This window comes from Cryptomeria japonica, chromosome 6 (genome assembly GCF_030272615.1).
Source record: "Cryptomeria japonica chromosome 6, Sugi_1.0, whole genome shotgun sequence".
Taxonomy (NCBI): Eukaryota; Viridiplantae; Streptophyta; class Pinopsida; order Cupressales; family Cupressaceae; genus Cryptomeria; species Cryptomeria japonica.
In genome coordinates this window covers 393,576,863-393,598,762 of record NC_081410.1, presented here as the reverse complement: position 1 = coordinate 393,598,762, position 21,900 = coordinate 393,576,863, and the positions used below count along the sequence as shown (strand labels likewise).

At 36.2% G+C, this 21,900-nt stretch overlaps 1 protein-coding gene across 1 annotated transcript in view; it reads right to left on the bottom strand.

Annotated features, from left to right (window-relative positions):
• Positions 1–17,953, bottom strand: part of LOC131038306 (vacuolar sorting protein 18) — a 394,486-nt gene extending 376,533 nt beyond the window's left edge. Inside the window, exons 1-3 of the mRNA XM_057970666.2 lie at positions 17,600–17,953; positions 10,569–10,717; positions 8,625–8,811 (exon numbers count right to left, since the gene is read on the bottom strand). Of these exons, the coding sequence (XP_057826649.1) occupies positions 8,625–8,811; positions 10,569–10,640 (259 nt within the window). The 5' untranslated portion in view covers positions 10,641–10,717; positions 17,600–17,953. The remainder of the gene's footprint in view (positions 1–8,624; positions 8,812–10,568; positions 10,718–17,599) is intronic.
• Positions 17,954–21,900: the final 3,947 nt, after the last annotated feature.

Sequence of the window (21,900 nt, the reverse complement as noted above, 5' to 3'; positions counted from 1 at the left end):
TCAAACACCATTAAATTCTCCATTGAAACCAAAGCACTATTCTACTTCTACTCTAAGTGAGGAAGGTGAAAGCATGCAAGTTTTGAAAAATAACTTAAGTGGACACCATCAAAGAACAATGTTTCACTGTTATTATCTCAAAAACTTATCGCAACAATTTCATTCTAATCTCCCTCCTTTTACAAATGAGGGGGGTCACCCCTTTATATAGGCTTCAAGCCTTGAGGATATACAAACCCTAATTAGGGTTTTCCCTACAAGATTCCCCACACATGATGCAACAAGGTGGGAATCGACAATAAATGCCCATTATGTTCATATACAATTAATTCCAGCCTATTACAATTGGTATCCTGTTGATGTGTTTTTTACGCACATGCGAACACAAAATAAAATACCCAAAAGTATCTTATCCTCTCTTGAACAAAGTTACTCAAATATTGAAGATTAGCTTAAGGATCACTTGAGACAACTCCAAGGTTCTGGTATGTCGGGTCACGACGTGTGGATAAGCTTGTTGGTTTGATGTGATTATGCTGGAATCACAAGGAGACTTACGTTGAATAGTCGAATGCTTGAATCGTTGGAACTTGATCATTTGATGTTGCAATCTTGTGATGATTTTTATCCTAAACTAGCTTGAATTGAAAAAAGGGCAAAAGATAAAGGGTTGGGGAGTTCTATTCTAAAACCTAGAATGTAAGAAAATGGATGAATGATTAGATGGAATCCTATTGGGCGAGGTCTCACCATCAACTTGAACAATCTGACACAAGCTCAATGCAATCTTCTAAGGACATTTCAAAGGTGTTCAAATCATTACCATCAAACATTGCTCACCATTCAAGTTAATGCATAAACAATGGACACATAACAATTTGAGGTTAGGTTCATATCATTCCAATTGACCACGCAAGGCACACTTACAATCAACAAGAGGCAAGTGGTATGGACTAAACAGATTCCACACAAATACATTCAACTAATTCTTCCATTCAATCTAATCAACATGACAACAAATTGAGAAGTAAAGATCATGCAAGTTGTTGAAGTAACAAATCAAATTCACCATAACTTCAATGAAATCAATTGTTCTTTACAACAAGGTTTTGACAACAATCTTTGCCTTCTCCTAATCTAACGTCTATTCTAATTGCTATTCTATCCTTCTCTATTTCTATGCTACTAACTATTAACTATTCCCTATTAACCTTTACAAAATAAGGAGCTTGAGCTTTATATTGAGAGCTCGTTACAATGAATGGTCAGGATCAAATCTCCATCAACGGCCAAGATTTTACAATGAAAACCCTAATTAGGGTTTGTTACAACAAACTCAATTTGCTAATGAAATAATTACAACATTTTAGCATAACCAATAGATAATAAGGGTAGGTGCCCCTAAGTTTGTGCCATCATGGGCGAGTCAGGTACATTGAATCAAGACATGTTGATGTGGAACTCCTTCGATTGGTAGAGATAGTGACTCGGATGATGACTATGAATCCACCTTTTAACTTGTACTTGTAGGCTTGATAGATCATCATGAAGGAATATTTCTTGATACTCAACATTATCCAGCTTCAACAATGATGATGATGATCTTTAATTAACTCTTCTAAAACTATTCTCTTGAGCGCTGGAATGACGCTGTGGAGGAATTTTCACCTTGGAATGAAAATTCCTTCCTTGTCCTTGTCCAATGCTCTATCTCTTCCTGGGCGTTGTTTCCATGTGGTGAAGGAATGTTTGACCTTGTTGACTTTTCCTGCATACCCTCACTTTGGCACCCCATACCTGACTTGGCGTCGATTCCACATGGTCAAGGAATTTTGGGGGTGGAGGAAAGTTCCTCCACACCCCCATTTTGGCGCCCTTCTTCATGCCTAGGTGCTGATTTGCTAAGGTGCAGGAATTTTGGGGGTGGAGGAATATTCCTCCACACCCCCATTTTAGCGCCCAACTCCCAACATGAGCGCCATTTAGACCAACTGCAAGAATTTGGTCTTGGAAGGAAAATTCCTCCAAGACCCTGTTTTAATTCCCACCTTCCTTTGGATGCACTTCTTTGGTGAAGGATTCCTACTTGGCCTCTATCAAGACTTAGCCATTTTTGCACACTTTCCAGATCAGGTTGCCATCTTGGATTGAACTAGATTTCCATGGCTTAGGAGATTTTTCAATGCCTTTCCACTTCTGGAGTGAATTCAAACAGCCATTTTTCGACTAGTCAGCGTGCCTTCTCAAACTTTCCAAATTTAGAAATGTTCAGGAATGTGCAATCTTCAGTGCCAAGAGCCCTGCTTGTAAAGAACCTGCCAAAAATAGACTTACTATAAATAGTAAGTACTTCAGAATGTCAAGGTTAGGGCAAAACAGGATGAGACGACACTTACTAAAAATAGAAACTTACTAAAAATAAAAACTGCTAAAAATTGTAGGTCTGATTTTTGGCAAAATAAAGACAATCCGAGAGGCAGTGAAATCCCTAAAAAATAGGAACTTTCTAAAAATAGAAAGTTGCTGAGAATTCGCTCAAATTTCACTAGTGGGTTCCTTAAAGGATCCTGATTTTAATGCAATGTTTAGTTTTTCCAAAACCCTAAAGGAAAGCCCTCAAATCCAAGTCTGAAAGGCAAAACCCTAAAATGGACAAAATAGGTTCCAGACTTAACCAAATTTATTCAAACGACTTGCAGGCCTGATCAAATTTCATCCCAATCACTTTCAAACCTGGGAGACCAAAGAGACTGCTGCGAAAAGACCCAAAGAAACACAACCAAAACACCAAGAGGACCTAAAAAATAGGGGGCCCTATTTGCAATGGGGCGATGTGTGAAAACGTCACAACACTTCATTTTTTCAGAAATGTTGGGGGATTGTTGGTAATAAGGACATTCAAGAAGTGATTGAGGACTCAAGAGTGTCCTAAAGATCCCTCAAAGAAATCAGCAATACCTTCTTGGCATTAATTCCCAAGAAAAAAGCGGTTACTACCATGGATGATTTCAAACCCATTTCTCTTTGTAACACCCTCTACAAAATTCTAGCTAAGGTAGTGGTGAATAGGCTTAAATTGATCACCCCTAATATTATTTCAAAACAGCAGAGCGGTTTTGTTACAGTTAGATCGAATCAGGATGGGGTGATAATTGCTCAAGAAGCTATTCATTCGATCCAAAGGTTAAAGGAGTCAACCAGGTTAAGTAAATTGGAAATCAAAAAGGCCTATCATAGAGTAGATTGGCGGTTTTTGGGTTTATAAGAGATTGGCTTGATTGGATATTCAATTGGATTTCCAATCCCAGATATTCAATGTTGATTAATGGCTCTCCCGAGGACTTCTTTGACAGCTCCAAGGGCATTAGGCAAAGGGACCCTTTGTCGCCCTTTCTTTTCATTATTATGGCCGAAGCCTTGGGTAGATTTGTAAGTGCAAAAAGGCAGAGGGGCAGCATAGTAGGCTTTAAAGTGACTAGTTCCCTTCCTTCAATTTCACATCAGCAATTATGATACTCTCATCTTTGGAGCTGCCAGCAGACGAGAAGCTAAAGCTATTAGGCGAATTCTTAACCTTTGAATGACTTGTTCTGGACAAGAGGTAGGGGCAAACAAATCTGAAATCATTTTCTTTTTCACTAATAATAGGAAAGAAGAGGAGATCGTAAGGTTACTAGGTTTCAAAAGAGGGGGGCTAAAAGATCAAGAAATTATTGCCAAGCAATGCAACTTAATCAAAAACACTAAGCTAGAAAGTGAAAAAGTGAAGGTCCCAATTTGCAATGGGGCGATGTGTGAAAATGTCACAACACTTACCTATAACCTATTAGAGATATGTTTGTTTAATATGATTGTTAAAACATTCTCAAATTAAGTCCCCTTTTTTATAGTTGGGTCTTTCTCAAAAAAATTCCCCTATTTTATTATTAAATCTCTCTTGAAAAATTCTCCTTTTTATATCGAACAAACATGACCTTTTCAATTATTTTGTCTTCAAAATTAGCTAACATTTAGAAATCTCGGAATAGCAAGGTATTTTGCATGAGGGTATTTATTAATTTGTATGTTTTGTATTGCTTTGATCTTAGCATGCTTTTTGATTCCCACAAGAGAATTGTTGGATTAACAAGTAAAACTAATAGTACTTCCTCTATGTCTATTTTGCTATGCTTTTTTAAATATATCAGTTTTTAATACCTGATCCATAGTTCTTTCAATGTTTACAATTACAGCATGTAGCCTATTGCAAGAACTCGAATTTTTTGAATGCAAAAACACATAAACGACCAAATCTATCAATTATATAATGAGAGAAGGGTCCCTGGAGTTGGGTAGTTGACATATGTTATTGCTAATAGACATGAACTTGCAGAGACCAGCAAAAAGCATTGCCTCTTGATAGAAAGAATTTAGAACAGTTACATTCATCGCAGTCAGAACAGTCAAGAATATGCAGTTTTAACATTTGCCCTGGTCGCTTCACAATTTTTTTTGGCACTGTCAAAAGAAATATTTTGTGTTTGACTAAAGAGACGTGATTAAAACCCTATCAAGAACAACAAATTCACAGGTTGTCAGTTGAACAAATAGTCAAAAATAAATGCAAAAATTTGGAGTGTTATGTCGCAATTTACACCCAATTTAAACATCTTTAAAATTGCTAAAACAGGTCAAAACTAATTGACTTCAATTTACTGAAAAACTCACAATTTTGGGGGATAAAAATTGGCTTCAGCAATGATCCCCAATTGATAGCGATTTTTTCACCTTTTTTCTTCTATAATTTATATCATCTAGTGGAATCTGGCCCCTATTGTATTATATCTTTAGTTCCACTGATTAAAAGTAATGTCCCCTAATTGGGAATGCCCTAAATTTGCCCTAATTCTAAATTTCAAAGTAATTAGGTGGGTTTAGACTATACCTTTCCCCTGATATAAACCTGCGAACAGATTAGAAGGCCCTTACCAACAATGATTCCAAAAATCATATTACAACAATAATCAGAGTATTATAATCAGTAAATTAAATCAGATTTACAACAATGATCAGATTATCATAATCAGTGAATTCATAGCAGATTTATTAGTTTACTCATAAACTATTAAATAGCTTTGAAGGACCCAACCATGGGAGAGCAAGGGAGGGTGTGACTTTGATGGGGTATCTTGGACCCTCTACCCTAGGCCCAACAGCAGATATACCATCCATCTTGGCCTCATGTGGCCCATGACATCCATATTAGGTGGTCTACCCAGTGAAGTGTCCACTTTTCCATTATCCCCTCATCTTGCCAACCTTTTCCGTCTCTATGGTTGGTCCTCTTGCACCATGGTAGGGGAATGAGGCTGCAACAGGGTGCCCTGGAATGCCATCTCCTCTAGGCCCAAGGGCAGTACCCTCTGTACCCTCTTGGCCTCATGGAACCATCTAGTTCCCTCATAGAGCCCGCATAACATAAAGAAGTGCCCCATCATCGTACCCCTCTTGTAGACCTACACTCCTTCCACCATGGTTGGCAGCACTCAGAAAATATAAAGGAATACATAGCATAAGATTAACTGTAGGATGTCACTAAATCAGACTGTTATTTGGATGTGTATAAGCAATCATGATAGTAGTCACTAATAATAATAGATATGCAGAAATATAATTATGCAGTCACAGTACTTCTTATGCCCATATAGAGAATTCATACCAAACTGTCTTAGTTAATTCCTTTGTTGTATATTCAACGTCTTATCCAAGATACTCCTGCTAGGATTCCTGTAATGTCCCCACTCTAGTCAGTATCAGTTGTAGATGGGTTAGCGGTTAGCCTATTACTTGGACTCTCGTAGGCTAATATGTTTGGATAGAGGGTCCCAATGGTAGTTAATGGAGGTTGTTGTCACTCCATTTCTTCAATTCAGTTCCAGGCCATTGTAGATCAGTGTTTGAGCTTAGTTGGGGAACTTACTATTTATAGTAAGTCAATCTGGCAATGAAGCTATTTTTAGTCAGGGGCACCTGGACACATGGGGGTTATACAGTGTTGACCCCAACTTCTAACGGCACATCAAAAGACTGAATATTGAGGGAGATATTAATATTTAAATGGTTAAGTTATATTTAATCCTAAAGGGGTTATTATAAAGTTATATTATCAACTTTATTAAAAGGTGGACCTCTTAAATACTATAAAGTGGATATCAAAAAGGTACGCCCAAGTGGGGAATTTATTTAAATGATGCATAAAGTATATTAAATACAATTTAAATGTATTTAACTCCTTTCAAGAAGGAAATCGCACTTTTTGGAGAATTGTGCCTTTTTTAGGGTTATAAGAAGCAAAGAAGACAATTCGACCTCATATGATCGATTATTTGACTTTGTTCTTTTTGGCTTCTCTGTGCATTTGTCTGAGACAAGGGTTACAGTGAATTTCTTCAATTGGAGAATGGAAATTCTTCAGTGATCTGCAATTTTGAAGCTGTGAAAGACCAGCTGAATCATTGCATTCTGAGAGGGCTTCATTCTGGAGTCCATTTGTGCTTTCACCAGATATCTTCATCAATTAATTGTTCCAATTTTCAATAAGGAAGGGCCTTTGGTTTAGGCGCCCTCTTTCAGCAGTTTTAGTCTTTCAATAAGCAAGCCGTACAATTCTCCTGGCTGGCCGTACCATTTTCACAGCCAAAAGACAGCACCACATTGAGGCATGAGGATTGGGGGCTGAAACATCTCCCTTTTGCAGCACCTGTCAGCTCCATCTTGGACGCCTAGCTCTATCAGGGTCTCCCATCCTATTTCAGGCGTGGAGAATTCAGTCTTTGGACTTGGGCGTGGGAATTTGTCAATTCCCCTTATTCTAATCGGAGGACCTCCGGGCATGATCTAGAATTTTCTTATTTAAATAATCTGAATTGCCTTGCTTGATCTAGAATTTTCTTATTTAAATAATCTGAGGACCTCCACGCATGTTATTTGTATTAGATTTATTTGCAGCAGTTACCTGATTCATAATATAGTTGCAGTTGCTCTATACTTCTTGTCTATTCAGTTTTATGTGCATTTCTTGCCTGGCGCACTTCTTATTTTTTATTTAAAATTATTCAAAGCTATTGAAAAACACAAAAACAGTCATTAATAGCATCAGAGGAGAGTTAGAACCAGCAGGGTTCTTACAACTCCCCTTCCATTCTCCTCAAATGAAACCTTCTCCCCCTTGCAACTTCCAATGTGAGGGAGAGTCACACCACTTCATCATGCCTTCTCTTTGCAAGGGTCACAACCTTTCACAATTACCATCCTTTCAAAGGTCACGACCTTTCATCATTTCTATCCTTAAAAGTCGCTTCCTTATTTTCTGCCCATTTCTTTCTCTTCCATTAATCCTTCCTTAATCCTTATGCTCCATTCTTTCTTCTTTTTCTCCATATCCCCCCTGTCCATATTAATTGCTTACTCTTTTTATACCCTCATATCTCATTGAGGAGACACATCTCTTAGGAAAGAGATATCCCTTTGAAAGGTCATGTCCCCTCCTCCTGTCTTACCTTAATTCAGATCTGCACTAATGATTGTATATGCTGTTTGAAATGAAGTTATCTTCTCTCTTGTGATAAAATATGTTAAAAAATGTCATCCTTTGTTTACACTGGGCATGGCCTATACCCATATAAAATGACTGAGAATGTAAAATTGTAAATAACTAAATAGGAAGACAAAGTTTCATATCTCTATTAAAAATTGGTGCAAGATTTTATCTCCTTGCTGCAGATCTTGGTTATCTTTGAAAAAGGCCGAAACAAGAACAAGATTAAATCTATTGATCTAAAACTGGTCTCCATATTTGCTTTCTTATTGAATCAGAAAAGACTTTCTTTGGAACAAGCCCCCTACAAGACATATCTTTATTTGTAACTTTGCCCTAAACCTGAAACAAAAGGCACATCTATCTTAAATTTTAATTGCACTTATGCTTTTTCAATTTAGGAGGATTGTTATTGATGCATTTGAGGAAATCGTTGGCAGCAAAATCTGATAGACTGGCATGTGAACTTGCACTTTGCATGATGCTTCTCATGATGTGGTTCGTAATTATAGTTACAGGGTACCTGTGGCAAAAAATAGACTAGAGGATATTTTCCAAACCCAGAAGGAGATGACACTGAATTCTATTTGAAAGTCATGCTCTCAGTCATAATTGTGTGGTGTACAGGAGTTTTAAGGCTTAAGAACTAAAAGGGATATTATTCAAAAAACTTGGTTATAAAAAATAGCATCAAAGAGGAAAATGCAGATGACTGCTCAAAATCAAGTACTAATCTGGAAACTTTACCACACAAGCAAAGTCAAGCTCAGCTTGATGTGTGAGAAATGAGAACTACCACTGCAGTTGCCACTAATTTCTTTGAAGTACATATGCCTCATGATGCATTTTCTCAAGAAGACAACCAAAGCAGTGAATTCTTAGTTACAATTATCTGATTTTCCTAGGCAAAACTCTGTGTGGCCTAAGTTAATGTATTGTTGTACAGCTTTAAACTGAGCACCTTTGGCAGAATTTTTAAAATCTTATGATTTTGGAGGGTGAATATAATTACTTTATTAAAGCTTTATATTAAGAAAATAGCACATACCATAATTGTCTCCACCTCCAAAATCATATCGAACGAGCCATCCCTTATTTGTTCCAACAAGTATAGCATTATTTCCCGCTGACATGCATGTTATAACTCCATGACCCTTGGATGCATATCGTTCAAGTGTGTCTACTGAAAAAATATGGCTCTCTGTATTCTTCTGTCCTCCAGAAATACCGTAAGTCTGCAATACAAATTCTTATTTTACAAGATGAAAAAAACAAGAAAAAAAGAAAATATAACAAAGTAGTAATGACATGGAAAAAAAATTCTCTCTTTTTCTATTGTCGAATATGACTAATTAATAGCACTACATCAAGATGCATCAATGCAAACAATTGGTTAAATGTCATGATCCTTTTATTAAGATCATTCTACAGAAAGACCCAGCTCAAGACTTTGGGAAATACTGAATATTTGTGTATATTGTGCCCAACATGCATTTCTTGTTTTGCGCATTGATGTTGTATTCCTCTCATATTACTGTTATTGGATGTTTGGTTCTTTACTTGGTTGTGATAATAAGAATGGTAGCCTGTCAGAACATGAGAGAAGTTGGTATCATAATCATTAGCATGCGAAGCATCAAAAAGGATTGTAGTCTGGTGAATATTGGAGAACCAAATAGGAGGGGAGGGCAAAGAATGGAGAGGTAGTTCAAAGAATAAAAAGCCAACATGAGAAGCCAGTGGAAGATGATAGGAGTTATGGAAAAATCAAATACAGGAGATCAAAGGTGTGTTATCAACAACATAATCTGCCACCATCACTCCCCTGCCATGAGGGAAGCAAGTCATTGAAATCACAGAAAAATGGTATCCCATAAATAATAGAAGACCATGGGACTCACCCAACTAGGCAAGATGCCTCTACTAAGCCATAACAAAATTACTCCTATCAGCTAAGATTCTTTACAAACAAATATCCTCAGAATAACCCATTTAGACCAAACTCGTTGTCTACATGATCATGTAGAAGCATCTTAAAGGTCTTGGTGTAAGCATTGAAATTGCCCAAAAGAAGGACATCACACAGCAATATACAATGAGAGATCTCCAAATCAAGGTCATGGTATAGATCACAATCAGTGTACACAATATACAACTATGAAGTTGGAGATGAGTAGAAAATTGCAATGAAGATATCTGGCAGAGGAGGTGGTCTCCTCTAGCCCAAATCAACAAATAATTCATCAAAAGCTAAAAGCAAAAGTTTTGATAGGAGGCAATTACAAATATGCCATAGAGAACATGAAAACCATCTTCTAAGAGTGTTTGAGCTGTTAAATGTTTTCAGTTTAGCCAATCCTTGCCTCTTGCAACTAAACTCAATACTTAAGGCCTGCCATAATAGTGTCTTTCACGAATCAGTCCCAAGAGCTGCAATAAGTAATATTGAAACTCAGCTCCTAACACTCTAGATCCACAACCCAACTAGTAAATTTTTGTAAAGTTATCTGAATGCCAAGACCTTTCAAAGTGAAGGAGTTTCTCGATACAAAGGGGCAGTCATCCTCAAGCCCTAGGGGGAGTTGTCAAACATTTGTTAGAATAGACAAAAAAACCATGTAAAAGTAGAGCTCAAGATATCAACAACACAAACCAAGGAAAACAAGGACATAATTAAAAATCAAAATAAAGGCTTTAATAGCTAAATAATGTGGAAATATATTTGGATTTTATGGTATCAAGGATCACCCTATAGCATTGCATTATCTAACACAATTCAAAGTACATAGAAATAATATTATCCGGAAGATTAGGAGAAATGAGAAACTTCATAAGCAACTAAATTAGTGTCCCTGATAAAAATTCAAAATATGTAATGAAAAACCCTTGATTAAACAATACACTCGATGCAAAAATTATTAATAGCAGTCCAAAAGTAAGTATAATCTATTAACATTGCAATCTCTTGAATGAACTTAGGCAAAAAGGGTACCTCAGCATACTCATTGATGGTATGAGATCCACTTTCTGAAGCAGAATGCAAAGAAGCCCAATCATCCAACATTTTGAAAACTTATACTTAAATTATAAGGAACTTGGCTTACATATTTATGACCATTTCCTAATCAAATAGAAGAGTTCCTGCAATGAGCAATCCAGAAAATCAGTTTACAACATGGTCAAACCCACTTAGGATATAAATGATCACTCCAAATTCCAAAACAATATACATAAATATTATACTTTGCACATTTTAGATACTTACGAGTCACAATTAGTTGTTGATAATGATACAAATAATCATATACACTATACAATGGAAAATATTAAAGATGGGCTTATAACAATTAAAAATAAATATAAGACATACTTAAATATATATTTGGTTTTAAATTTTACAAGACATTTATTTTTGTCAATCATATAAGTAGAACATATCAAATTTTTAACACTAGTAAATTGCATATTAAAAATTTCTTCTACTTTCAGAAAAAAGCATATGATATATGCAGTTTTATTTTCAAACTGGTCAAAAGCATGTAGGTTTTCCTAAATTCATCAGTTGTCTTCCACATATTTTTCAAACCATTTTAATTGAAACAGAATCCTACCATCTCATTGTGCTTTGGAATACTACATAAAACTTTGATTTTTTCGCAATTTTTTGCTGGACTTTGAGGAATTTTTTAATGGCCAATCTTCTAGATCCTCCCCCTCAATATTGATAAAAGACAAAGTGGCTGTCAGCCCATTTGTCCAAAATTTGCAGCCTCTTACCATTTCTTCACTTCATTCAACCCCACAATTTTATTATATAAATTATATATCCGTACACCATGTTTGCTAGACATTTTTTGATCCGATCGCACCAATTTTATAGCACACATTTCTCAATTTGTTGGATTCACCATTATTCTTCTAATATTTTTTACCACTTATCTTCCTCTCAACAAACCAATTATGAAAGAATTGGTGATCCTTATTCCTTCTCGGCCAAGTTTTTCCCCTTACATGGGTACATGATATTTGGGTTCCAAACATGGAGTGAAAGGAAAAAATTGTAGCAACACAAACATATCCACATAACCCCGTGAGAGAAAATTATGCAAACAAGTATTTAGAATCCATCATACAAAAGAATAGACAAACATTCTATCAAGATAACACAACACACACCCTAGGAAAACACTCATAAGGGAAAAACCCAACCTCCAAAGCATCCAAACTCAATGTATTAGCAATTAAATATTACAATATACTTATAGAGTTTCCATGAATACCTCTAAAACATCAAGCTCCTCCAATGCATCCTCTATGTTTCCAAATATAATGGCTAACCATACAACATACATCCCATGCCATGCTTCACATTTGCACTCTTCAAAATAGCTGAAAACAAATGACAACCAACCTCAAACACTAAACATGCGTTTCCTTTATATATTCAAGCTCACACAAAACCACCAAGTGGTATTAGCTAAATCATGTCTCAAAACCATGAGACCACAAAACTTTTGACCCCAACAATTACTTTTTGATACTAATTTTTCCTACTATTAATTTTTTCTCCAAAGTGCAACCCACACATAAAATATCTAATCAATGTTACAATACAACTTTACAAGTGAACTCATAAAAATATTTGATGTGGCTAAACACATCCACTAAAATGCACCTCAAATAAATATCTATTTTACATAATTAAAGTATATTTCTTTTCTTATACAAGGTGTACAACACCCTTTTTCCTAACATAGAGAACCCACGGATGGGAAATAATTCAAATGAATCATTGACTCTAGTTTCATTTAGCCTAAACTCACCCTCCTTTATGGACAGTGCTATTTGGGCCCCAAGAAAATATGACAGCCACAATAGACTTTTATTCTAACAGTTCAAATAATGCTTCAAGCCTCTTTTAGAAGATACCTTTGCTTAATATTACTATAAAGTGACTCTATAGAGCATTCTTAGAGGGACTTGACACACCTAACTTGTGAGAACTTCCAAAGATTTAGGACAACATAAAACAGAAATTTTACTCAAATTTGATTTTATTATTACCACTCTAAAAAGGGGGCAGGGCGGGCATGCACACGCTTTTAACACAATATATACAAATGATATCAAATTTATTGTCTAACTAATCAAATTATTAATTTTTTAGAAAATTGAAAAAATAGCCATACATTGTAAATTTATATGTCAATTTTTCCAAGAGAATTATGATTGTAAGTAAGTTATTCACTAGGAATTTATGGAACCTTTTAGGGGCCTTTTCTTATAATATATGCTCGGCTTTGTGTCACCTATTTATTCAAGCACATAACATCTTTATCTCAAATGTATCAGGCACGAGACTTCAAAAAAATATACAATAAAGTAATTAAATTCTAGGAAGATATTCTACCTAACTTACATATCAAAATTGGTTGAAAAAAGTGAGTTACAAATAGTGGTCTTGTAGAGACCACATGCAGCAATTTTATGTGCAGGTCAATAACTACATGTGTATTTTGCAAACAAAATAAACAAATTAACTTATTTGAAGTTGCTGGAAGCTCTCAATACTCCACCACTACCTAGGGTTGAGATTACTCTTCATAAGCAAGCATAGCTCCACACCCAAACTCACCGAATCTGGAGACCCACCCAAACTCGTCGGGTCTTGGCAAGTCTGGGCCTAAGAATTGACCATTTTAAACTTTAAAAAAAAAAATAACACACAAAATTACAATGCTTTTTTGGTTTATGACATGCCCATCTAGGATTTTATTTTTAAATGGTGTGCACCATGAAGGTTCGTGTGGTTTTGAAGGTCTTCATTTGGGCTTGGTGGCAGGGGCTCCACCTCTCAAACCTGCCCAATATCACGACAAGTAACGCGTCGCGGTGCTACCCACAAACCCCATGAGGGTCACTGCCCCTCGACCCTACGAGGGGTGTTGCCTCCAAAGCCACATCAAATTATAAGTCTAAGCAAGTAATAGGCCAATGATGAATCATGATCATAAAAATCTACATAATGCATATCCCTTGTTGCAAATCTTTGCATATTCACACTCACAGTCAAAGCCACAATCAAATATTATCTTGATTCATATATTGGACAACTTGTTTAGTATACAAGGACCGCCATAGGAAAAGTTGGCATGCTACAATCCTTAATTTTGTTGAATACAAGTTAAGTCATAGTTGGCAAGAAATGCCATTTTCATAATGCAAAATGTATCAATCAATCCTTGCATAGACAAATAATAGAAGAATCTCATCTATTAGTATCCTAGCTAAAGTCAAAATAGAACATAACCATTTATCTATTTACCTAACTACTCCTCTTTGTTAATGAGCATGTCAACAAAACATGCAATATTGAAGACTTCCAAAAAAATTACTAATAAATTCCTCACTTGAATATACATACTAGTCATTGAGACAAGCAAATATCATGGCTACATCATCATCCAGGACCCATCTTAGACTTCAACACATTCGCCTATTAGGGCTCCGACCCAAAGGAGGACAACTATACAAGCTTACTACTTATGAGATTACTTATGTGAAGGCTGGATCATATTACTTATGTAATTCCGAATAACATTACCGTAAGGATGCGAGGTAAGGGACTCCGAGCCAAAAGACAAGGAGAAATATTTACTTTTGATTGGAAAAGACAAGGAGAAAGATATTTACTTTTGAGAGTACTCTAGTATTTCGAGTGAGAAAGCCCGTCCACCCCTATCGAGGCTCCGGCCAACGTTAATCAACATGGGGGCTGCAGATAGATGAAGGCCTATTGTGATGTTGGGATGAGTAATGCAACCTCCTTCGAGCCATGGTCTTATAATTTTAATTTTGATATTTGTTTCAATGCCATGGATTTCATATTCCATGAGTTTTGTATACATTTGACAATATTTATATATCCAAGTGTGTTATTTCCTTGAGCTACAATTTGTGAATATATTTATGTGATCAATGTATACTTGTGTATGTGATCGAATTAGCTTCTATTTGATGATGTTATCGTGTCATTGAGGTTTATTTATTAAAGGGTGCATGAAACAAGTTTTAAATCCTTAAAAATCTCTCAATTTCTTGGGTTTTTCAATTTGTTGAGTTTTTGTCCTGAAAAGCAGCTAAACCTTTTAGGGGTACATAAAAAGCAGATTATAGGAGACCATTTGTGTGGATTGTGATGGAAAACAACACTAGGAGAAGAAATTTGAATGATTAAAGCACACAAGAGACAAATGCCAAACTATGTAATTTTTTTGCATATAGAAGACTTGAATCAAATTTTTAGAGAGGAAGTTATTTTTCTAGGAAATATTCTTTTGGATTTGACCGTGTAGATTTTTATTACCAATATTTTGGATCAAACTCCATGATCCATCATCAAGGTATGAAAGCAAGAGAAGAGAATTGTGAGGATTTCGGCAGACCAAGATGACTAAATAGATGGAGGGAATTGAGGCACAAGACAAATTGCACAAAAACCTAGGATCTAGATGAGAAAGGATAAGCCTTGGAGAAAAGAAATATGGTAGGGCTAATAACCAAATTTAAGTAAAGAGGACAAGAAGCAAACAAATACTCAAGAAAGCCAAGAAAATTGCAATGGAAAAAAAGAACAAATTTTTTATTTTTTTTAAAAGAAAAGAAAGAAAAAGATAAAATGAGACAAAATAACCTTGAATCGGAATAAAGCACAACGAGGGAATTTATGTAAAATGAAGAAACAATTTTCAACAAATAAACATATACTATTAGCTAGCAATGAGATATAATTTAAGCTAAATATAATTATGTACACAATAACACAAGACTCGAAAGATGAAAGAAACCATAATTAACTATAGCTTTTTTGTCTATGTGGTTATAGTTTCTTTTATCTTTTGAGCCTTTTGTTATTGTATAAGTAAATATATTTAGCTTCAATTATGTCTCATTGCTAGCTAATAGTATGTTTATTTGTCAATAAGTGTTTCCCTCCTTCCTGTAATTAATTCCAATTCAATATTAATTTGTCTCATTTAATCCTTTATTTATTTTCTTGTCCTTTTATATTTGTTCTTTTTTTCAGTGTTCCATGGAAACGCGTTCCCCCACCCCTCATGCCCACGTTTCCGAGACAGGGAGACAGGGACATAGCGTCTCCCGTCGTCCCGCCACCGGCACTGGTGTTCCACCGGAGACGCAGAGACGTCTCGGCATCTCCAAGGAGTCTTGGAGGGGTCTCCAAGACTCCTTGGGAGACTCCTACGCATCTCTTGAGGGGTGGGGAGACTTGCAGAAGTCTCTCGTTCAAACACGTCAAAAAGCAATTGAAATTTTATTTTATTTTAATTTTGGGCGATTTTTGCGGGTTGGGAGGTAACCCTAATTTGACGTGGGCCCCACCCCTTCCTCCAATGCAATACAAAACCATTAAAACTACTGATTTCATTCACATTTCTGATTCTGATTTTTTTTACCAGCTAGCTGAAGAGGAGAAAAAACTTAGAAATCTTCGTATTTAGATTTAGTATTTCAAATTTTGCTATTTTATAATTTTACTGATTTCCTATAGTTTCATTTGAAATGTAATTCTTATACTGTTATACATCTTTTCACAACTAGTTTTTCAAGTACTATAAGTATATGTATAACTATATCAACACCACCACACACCCCCCCCCCCCCCACCCTGCCTCCGTCCCCCCGCCATCCCCAAACTTAGGCCCTTTGTCCCCCGTCCCCATGTCCCCCTGTCCCCAACGGCCTTGGAACACTGCTTTTTTTTGCCCATTACAATTTTGCTTGCTTATTGTCCTGTTCACTTAAATTTGGTCATTAGCCCTACCATTTTGCTTTTCTCTCCTCTCACCCAAGGCTTCTCCTTTTTCATCTTTTTCATCGAGATCCTAGGTTCTTGTCAATTTGTCTTGTGCCTCAATTCCCTCCATCTATTTAGTCATCTTGGTCTGCTAAAATCCTCAGAATTCTTTTCTCTTGCTTTCATACCTTGATGATGGATCATGGAATTTGATCTAAAATGTTGGTAATAAAAATTTACGCAGCCAAACCCAGAAAAATATTTGCTAAAATAAATCAAAATGTACTGTTAAAATTTCATGATTTTAAGAGAGAATTCTTCTTTGCAGTTAAAGAAACTTGATACTTTAAAGATACACATGCCAAACACAATCTTATCTAGAATTGATTCTAAAAGGATGTTGAATCATTGCAAATTGATGAAAAGCGGAGATGCTAACTCTGTTTGTCCGTGGGAAGATGATTTCTCAAATGTAGAACCCCTGTTTTTGTTGAAGTAATATAGACACATGGTTTCAGAAAAGAATGTAATAATATCAAAAGCATATTAATAACTAATTGTACGCCTGAGTGCTAACCAAGTAACCAACCATGTGAGAAGATGTACCAATCTGGAAAACTAAGCTGTTTGTCACTTATTCAACAGAGTCTTTAAAAATTTTAGTCATTTCATGTTACGCCAATCCCTTGCATTGTAACGCTTGGTCTTTAAACTACCAGAGCTAATATAATGGCACAAAACTGTTGCACATATAAGGTTTGTGAAGAAGAATGTAATAAGTTTAACATATAAAGATGGTCCTATCTCTACTATTCACTCTATGTGAAAATAGCTGACAACCATTACATTAAAATTTACAGTATCCGCAGTTGCTGGTATCCATTCAATACTGATTTAATAATTTTGTTAGAAAAATTGATAAAAAAAAATAACCTCGAGAACAAAGATAACAAAGTAAACGAAAAAAACATTTCACAGATCAAAATATTTCTACCTGAAGAAACAAATAGGGATCTAAAAGTAGGTATTAGAATAATATCATATATGAAAACAGCCGTAGACATAACCACAGAACCAATGCCCTAATTTAACAGATATCAACAGAATTGTTTTAGAATGAAATTTGACATGACAAAAAACGATCCGACCCGATACAGATTCCCCCTACCAAAAAAAACTCGCGCAAACCGTGGCAAGTGACTTACCTCAAGATTCTGCACAAAACGTGTCGTGCTGTCAGCGATGTCGATGAGAAAAATGAGCAGAGTTTGAAGTAAAGCTATACGAAACCATACCAAAAGCGGAATTTTTTTATAATGAGACTAATCAAAACCAATCTCGCTACAGCTGCTGCTTCAATCTACTCACAATAAACGAAAATATCGGAGTTTTAGAGCTACTAGATTTTGAGCTCGCGAGAAGATTTTTGCAGCATCTTAAACGGATATATTGATCGGGAGTTGAAATTTGTTTTCAGGTCTGAGGGGAGCAATGATGAGACCACTTTCCACGTGAAAGCCTGCTAAGCCTATGGGTTAATTATTTTTTCAATGTTCTTTCATTTACCTTCCTCCTTTTTGTGCTTCTCCTTTATTTCTTTGGGTTTTTTTGTTGTTATGTTTGTGCTTTCAATGCATTACTTGCATTACTTAGTACTTGTTGTCAATGAATTTTCTTTTTTTTACTTAATTAGTTACAAAGAGAAAAGGGAGAATGCAGGGTGTTTGTAGAGAACGCAGTAATAGGGAGGGCAGTAGATCTAAGACACGGAGAGAGCATAAGGGGAGCACATAGTGGACATACAGAGAGTTTGTCGGCTCAGAGATTAAGGGGTGTGTCGGTAACCTTCCAGAACAAAAGAAGAAGTGGGTTGTGGGGCCAAACCACAGGCTTCCAAATCCAATAAAGTTATCAAAGGTATTTTTTATATTTTATCTGCTTAAAAACGTGGGAGGCTCTACCCAAGCACAAGGATCAAGCAGGATAAAATTTGTGGGGCCAAGACAGACAAAGATAGACAAAGATTCAAAGTGGGGTTCAAAGGGCATTGCAGGTAAGTTTTATTTGACATTTTCCTCTCTAGTGGTGGATTTTGTCAATATCTGAGTTTGTTTATATGCACTTTTTTTCAAACCAAATCATTTCAACTCTGGGCATCAGCAACACAAACAAAACTGAAAACAAATACAAACAAACTTGGGCAACAGTACGATAAAACTATAAAAATCAAACAGACAATATAGTGGAAAACATCACAGAGCAAGAGGTGGATCTGCTAATAGATTTCTCAGAATACAAAGGAGATGAACACATTGTCTCATTGGAAGAGTTAGAGAAAAGTTTCATGAAGAGGATTGGGAATGATCATAAGAGTATGCCTCAGATAGGCAGTATGATGCCATACACTACAGATATATCAGCAAGGAGTCTAGAATCTCAAGCATGTGGACAAGACAAAGTCCCAAATGTAAAAGGACTTACATTTGTTAATGCAAAGCAATATAAGAGGATTTTACAACGAAGGCAAGCTAAAATAGATAGGAGGTTAAGATGGCTAGGGCATACCAAGTTTATCACTATCTTGCCAAGGATAGTAAACTTCAACCAAATAGCAATAATACATAAGATGCAACACAAACAAGTAAATATAGGGATGGAAATGCAAGGGGATCATGAAGTTCAGACTAAAAGAGCATCAACTCAAGTGCATTGATGGAACATAACAACAAAAGGCAAATATTGGAGAGGGGATGGAAGATGACAGTAAGATATACCAATACAGCCCTAATTCAACACCTCTAACTTGGTCCTCGGACCTATATGTTCATGAATCGATGGGTTTAAAGAGAAGGATCGAAGGCTTGGAAGCGCTAGAACAACTGAATTTCAACAAATGGCAAGAGGTTATGGAAACCAACCATAAAATAACCCAAGAAAACAAGTCTCTTAAAGAGGAAATTGCCAACTCACAAGCTAATCTGAAAATAGGGCAGCATGAGATCTTGACCATGAAGGAGGAACTAAGACAGATAAAAAGTGGAAATTTTTCCACAACGACGGAGGAAAGAGACACCCCACACCTACAAGAGCTTCAATCAACAATAGCAAACATAGAAATAAAAGAAGTTGAACTAAAGGAGCAACTTGAAGAGGCAAAATCATGGTTACAAGTAACAAAGGGTTCAATCGAGAGTCAAAAGGAACTCATAGAGAAACAGATCAAAGTTCAAATAGGGGAAGAAAGATAGAGAAAAGATAGGGCAGCAAATATAATAATTAAAGGATTGAAGAATTATGGGGAAGGTGAACATACTGATAGGTTAATTAAAGACTTTCTAGCTTGACAAGTTGGAGTGGACAGGGCATATTCATCAAGCAAGTAGAATTGGGAGTGTGTCACGAGAAGGCAGAAATAGAAATGTTAGAGTAATATTCAAAAGTATTGAGGACATGAAAAAAATTTTGAGGAACAAAAGGTTTCTCAAAGGCACACGATTCTTCATAGATGAAGATTTAATCCCTTTACAGTTAGAAGAGAGAAGGAAAAAATGGGAAAAAGTCATAGCAGCAAGAAGTGCAGGTAAGGAAGCATGGATATATAGAGGGAAAGCCCAGTTCAGTGACAAAACAACATATAGTAAATAGGAAGGTGGGGGCCCCTGAGCACACCTCTCAATGGTAAGCCAGAATTGTAGAGGTTACCCTTGGAGAAGGGGGGCTAGTTTAGGGCCCATTGCAAAGGGGATGGACATGATTGTCCTCCTTGAAACACATGTGCATGAAGGATGTAAGGTTCCAAATTTGAGGGATATATGAAGGTAGAAAGTGGAAAAGACCATGGAGGAGTAACAATCTTAGTAAGAGATTCTTAGGAAATAATTATTCATGTGGAAAAAGAAGACCCCAATAAACAGTACATGTGGATAAAAATAGAGGATAAAGAGTTCACAATCTACCTTGCAACATGCTACTTTGCTCCTTATGGCTCAAAATTTTATAAGAAGAGGAAATTAGACAAAGAGGACCCTTATGCAACCTTGAAAAAAGATATATCAGCATACAATCACAAAGGTGAGATCATCTTAATTGGAGACTTTAATGCTAGAACAACCAATAACCAGTCCCTTTGCCTTAATGACGAGGAGGGAATAGGGGACAATCCTTTGTGGTTAGAGGAAGAAGGGAGTCAAAAAGGGGAAAGAATGTCTCAAGATGAGAAAGCAGCTATCACACATTATGGTGTGGAATTGCTAGGAGTTTGCAGCTTGTATGATTTGATAATATGCAATGATTAAAGGCTTGGTCGAGCTTAGGGAACATTACGTGTCACACTTATAATGGTCAGAGTGTAGTGGACTACGTTTTAAGCTCAAAGAAGCTTGTGACAGGTGTAATAGATATTGTGGTGAAGGATTGTCCCATAGAAATGAAATCAGATCGCAACCCAATATATGTTAAGATTGGCATGCAAAAAGACAATCAACATCAAAAGGAGATGCAACAATTAGAAAAGAAGGAGGTCACTCAAGGAGTTATCCTCTTGACACGTGAAAATCAAGAAATCTTTCAAACAATGCTCAAAAAATAGTTGCAAGAAGAGGGTGTCAATGGGTTGGTCAATTCAAACAAGGAAATGATCGGTAGCATAAAGTTGACATCTATAATTCTCAGGGCTCTCTACTCATGCAAAAGGTCTAGACCTAAAAAGGACAATAAGAATAGCTTCCCTGCAAATGCATGGTATGATGAAGAATGTAAGGCATCAAAGAAAATGGTCAAAATACGAGGTAACAACATGGAATATGCAAAACTAGTGAGAATGAAAAACGAGGAGTACATGCGAACAAGAAGAAAAGAATTGATTAAGCTCGGGAGACAAAATCCAAGGGGCTTTTGGAAAGAGTTGCAGCAAAGAGACACAGGAAAAGAAAATAATATCACAAATCTTCAATGGCTAGAATATGCAAAGCAACCATATGAGAGAGATCAAGACAAAGATAGCCCTCTGATGATCAGATCAAGAAGTAAACTCTTCTCCTCGGACAATATTAGAGAAGGAATTAGAAAACTTGCAGTGGGTAAAGCTCGAGACATAGATGGCATACAAGCAGAACATTTAAGGTGGGGATTAGAAATTCCCATGCCTCACATCAAAAGAATATTCAATGGAATCATCCAAAATGGATTTCCAACAAATTGTTCAACTAGTGTGGTCATCCCTTTGCTTAAAAGTGGTGACATCAATAACCCCTCAAATTACCGCACTATAATGATCAATCCTCTCTTCGGTAAACTTTTTGGGAGCATGATAGAAAGGCAAATCAGTAGTTGACCTGAAAAGAAGGGAAAGAGATAAAATGGGCAAGTAAGCTTTAGACCGAAGTATTCTACCATTGATCATTGCATAACACTCAGACATCTGATTGAGAAGGTATGGAATAAACAAGGAGGGAAAGTCTTTTGCTATTTTGTGGATTTCAAAAAAGCTTTTGATAGGGTACCTAGA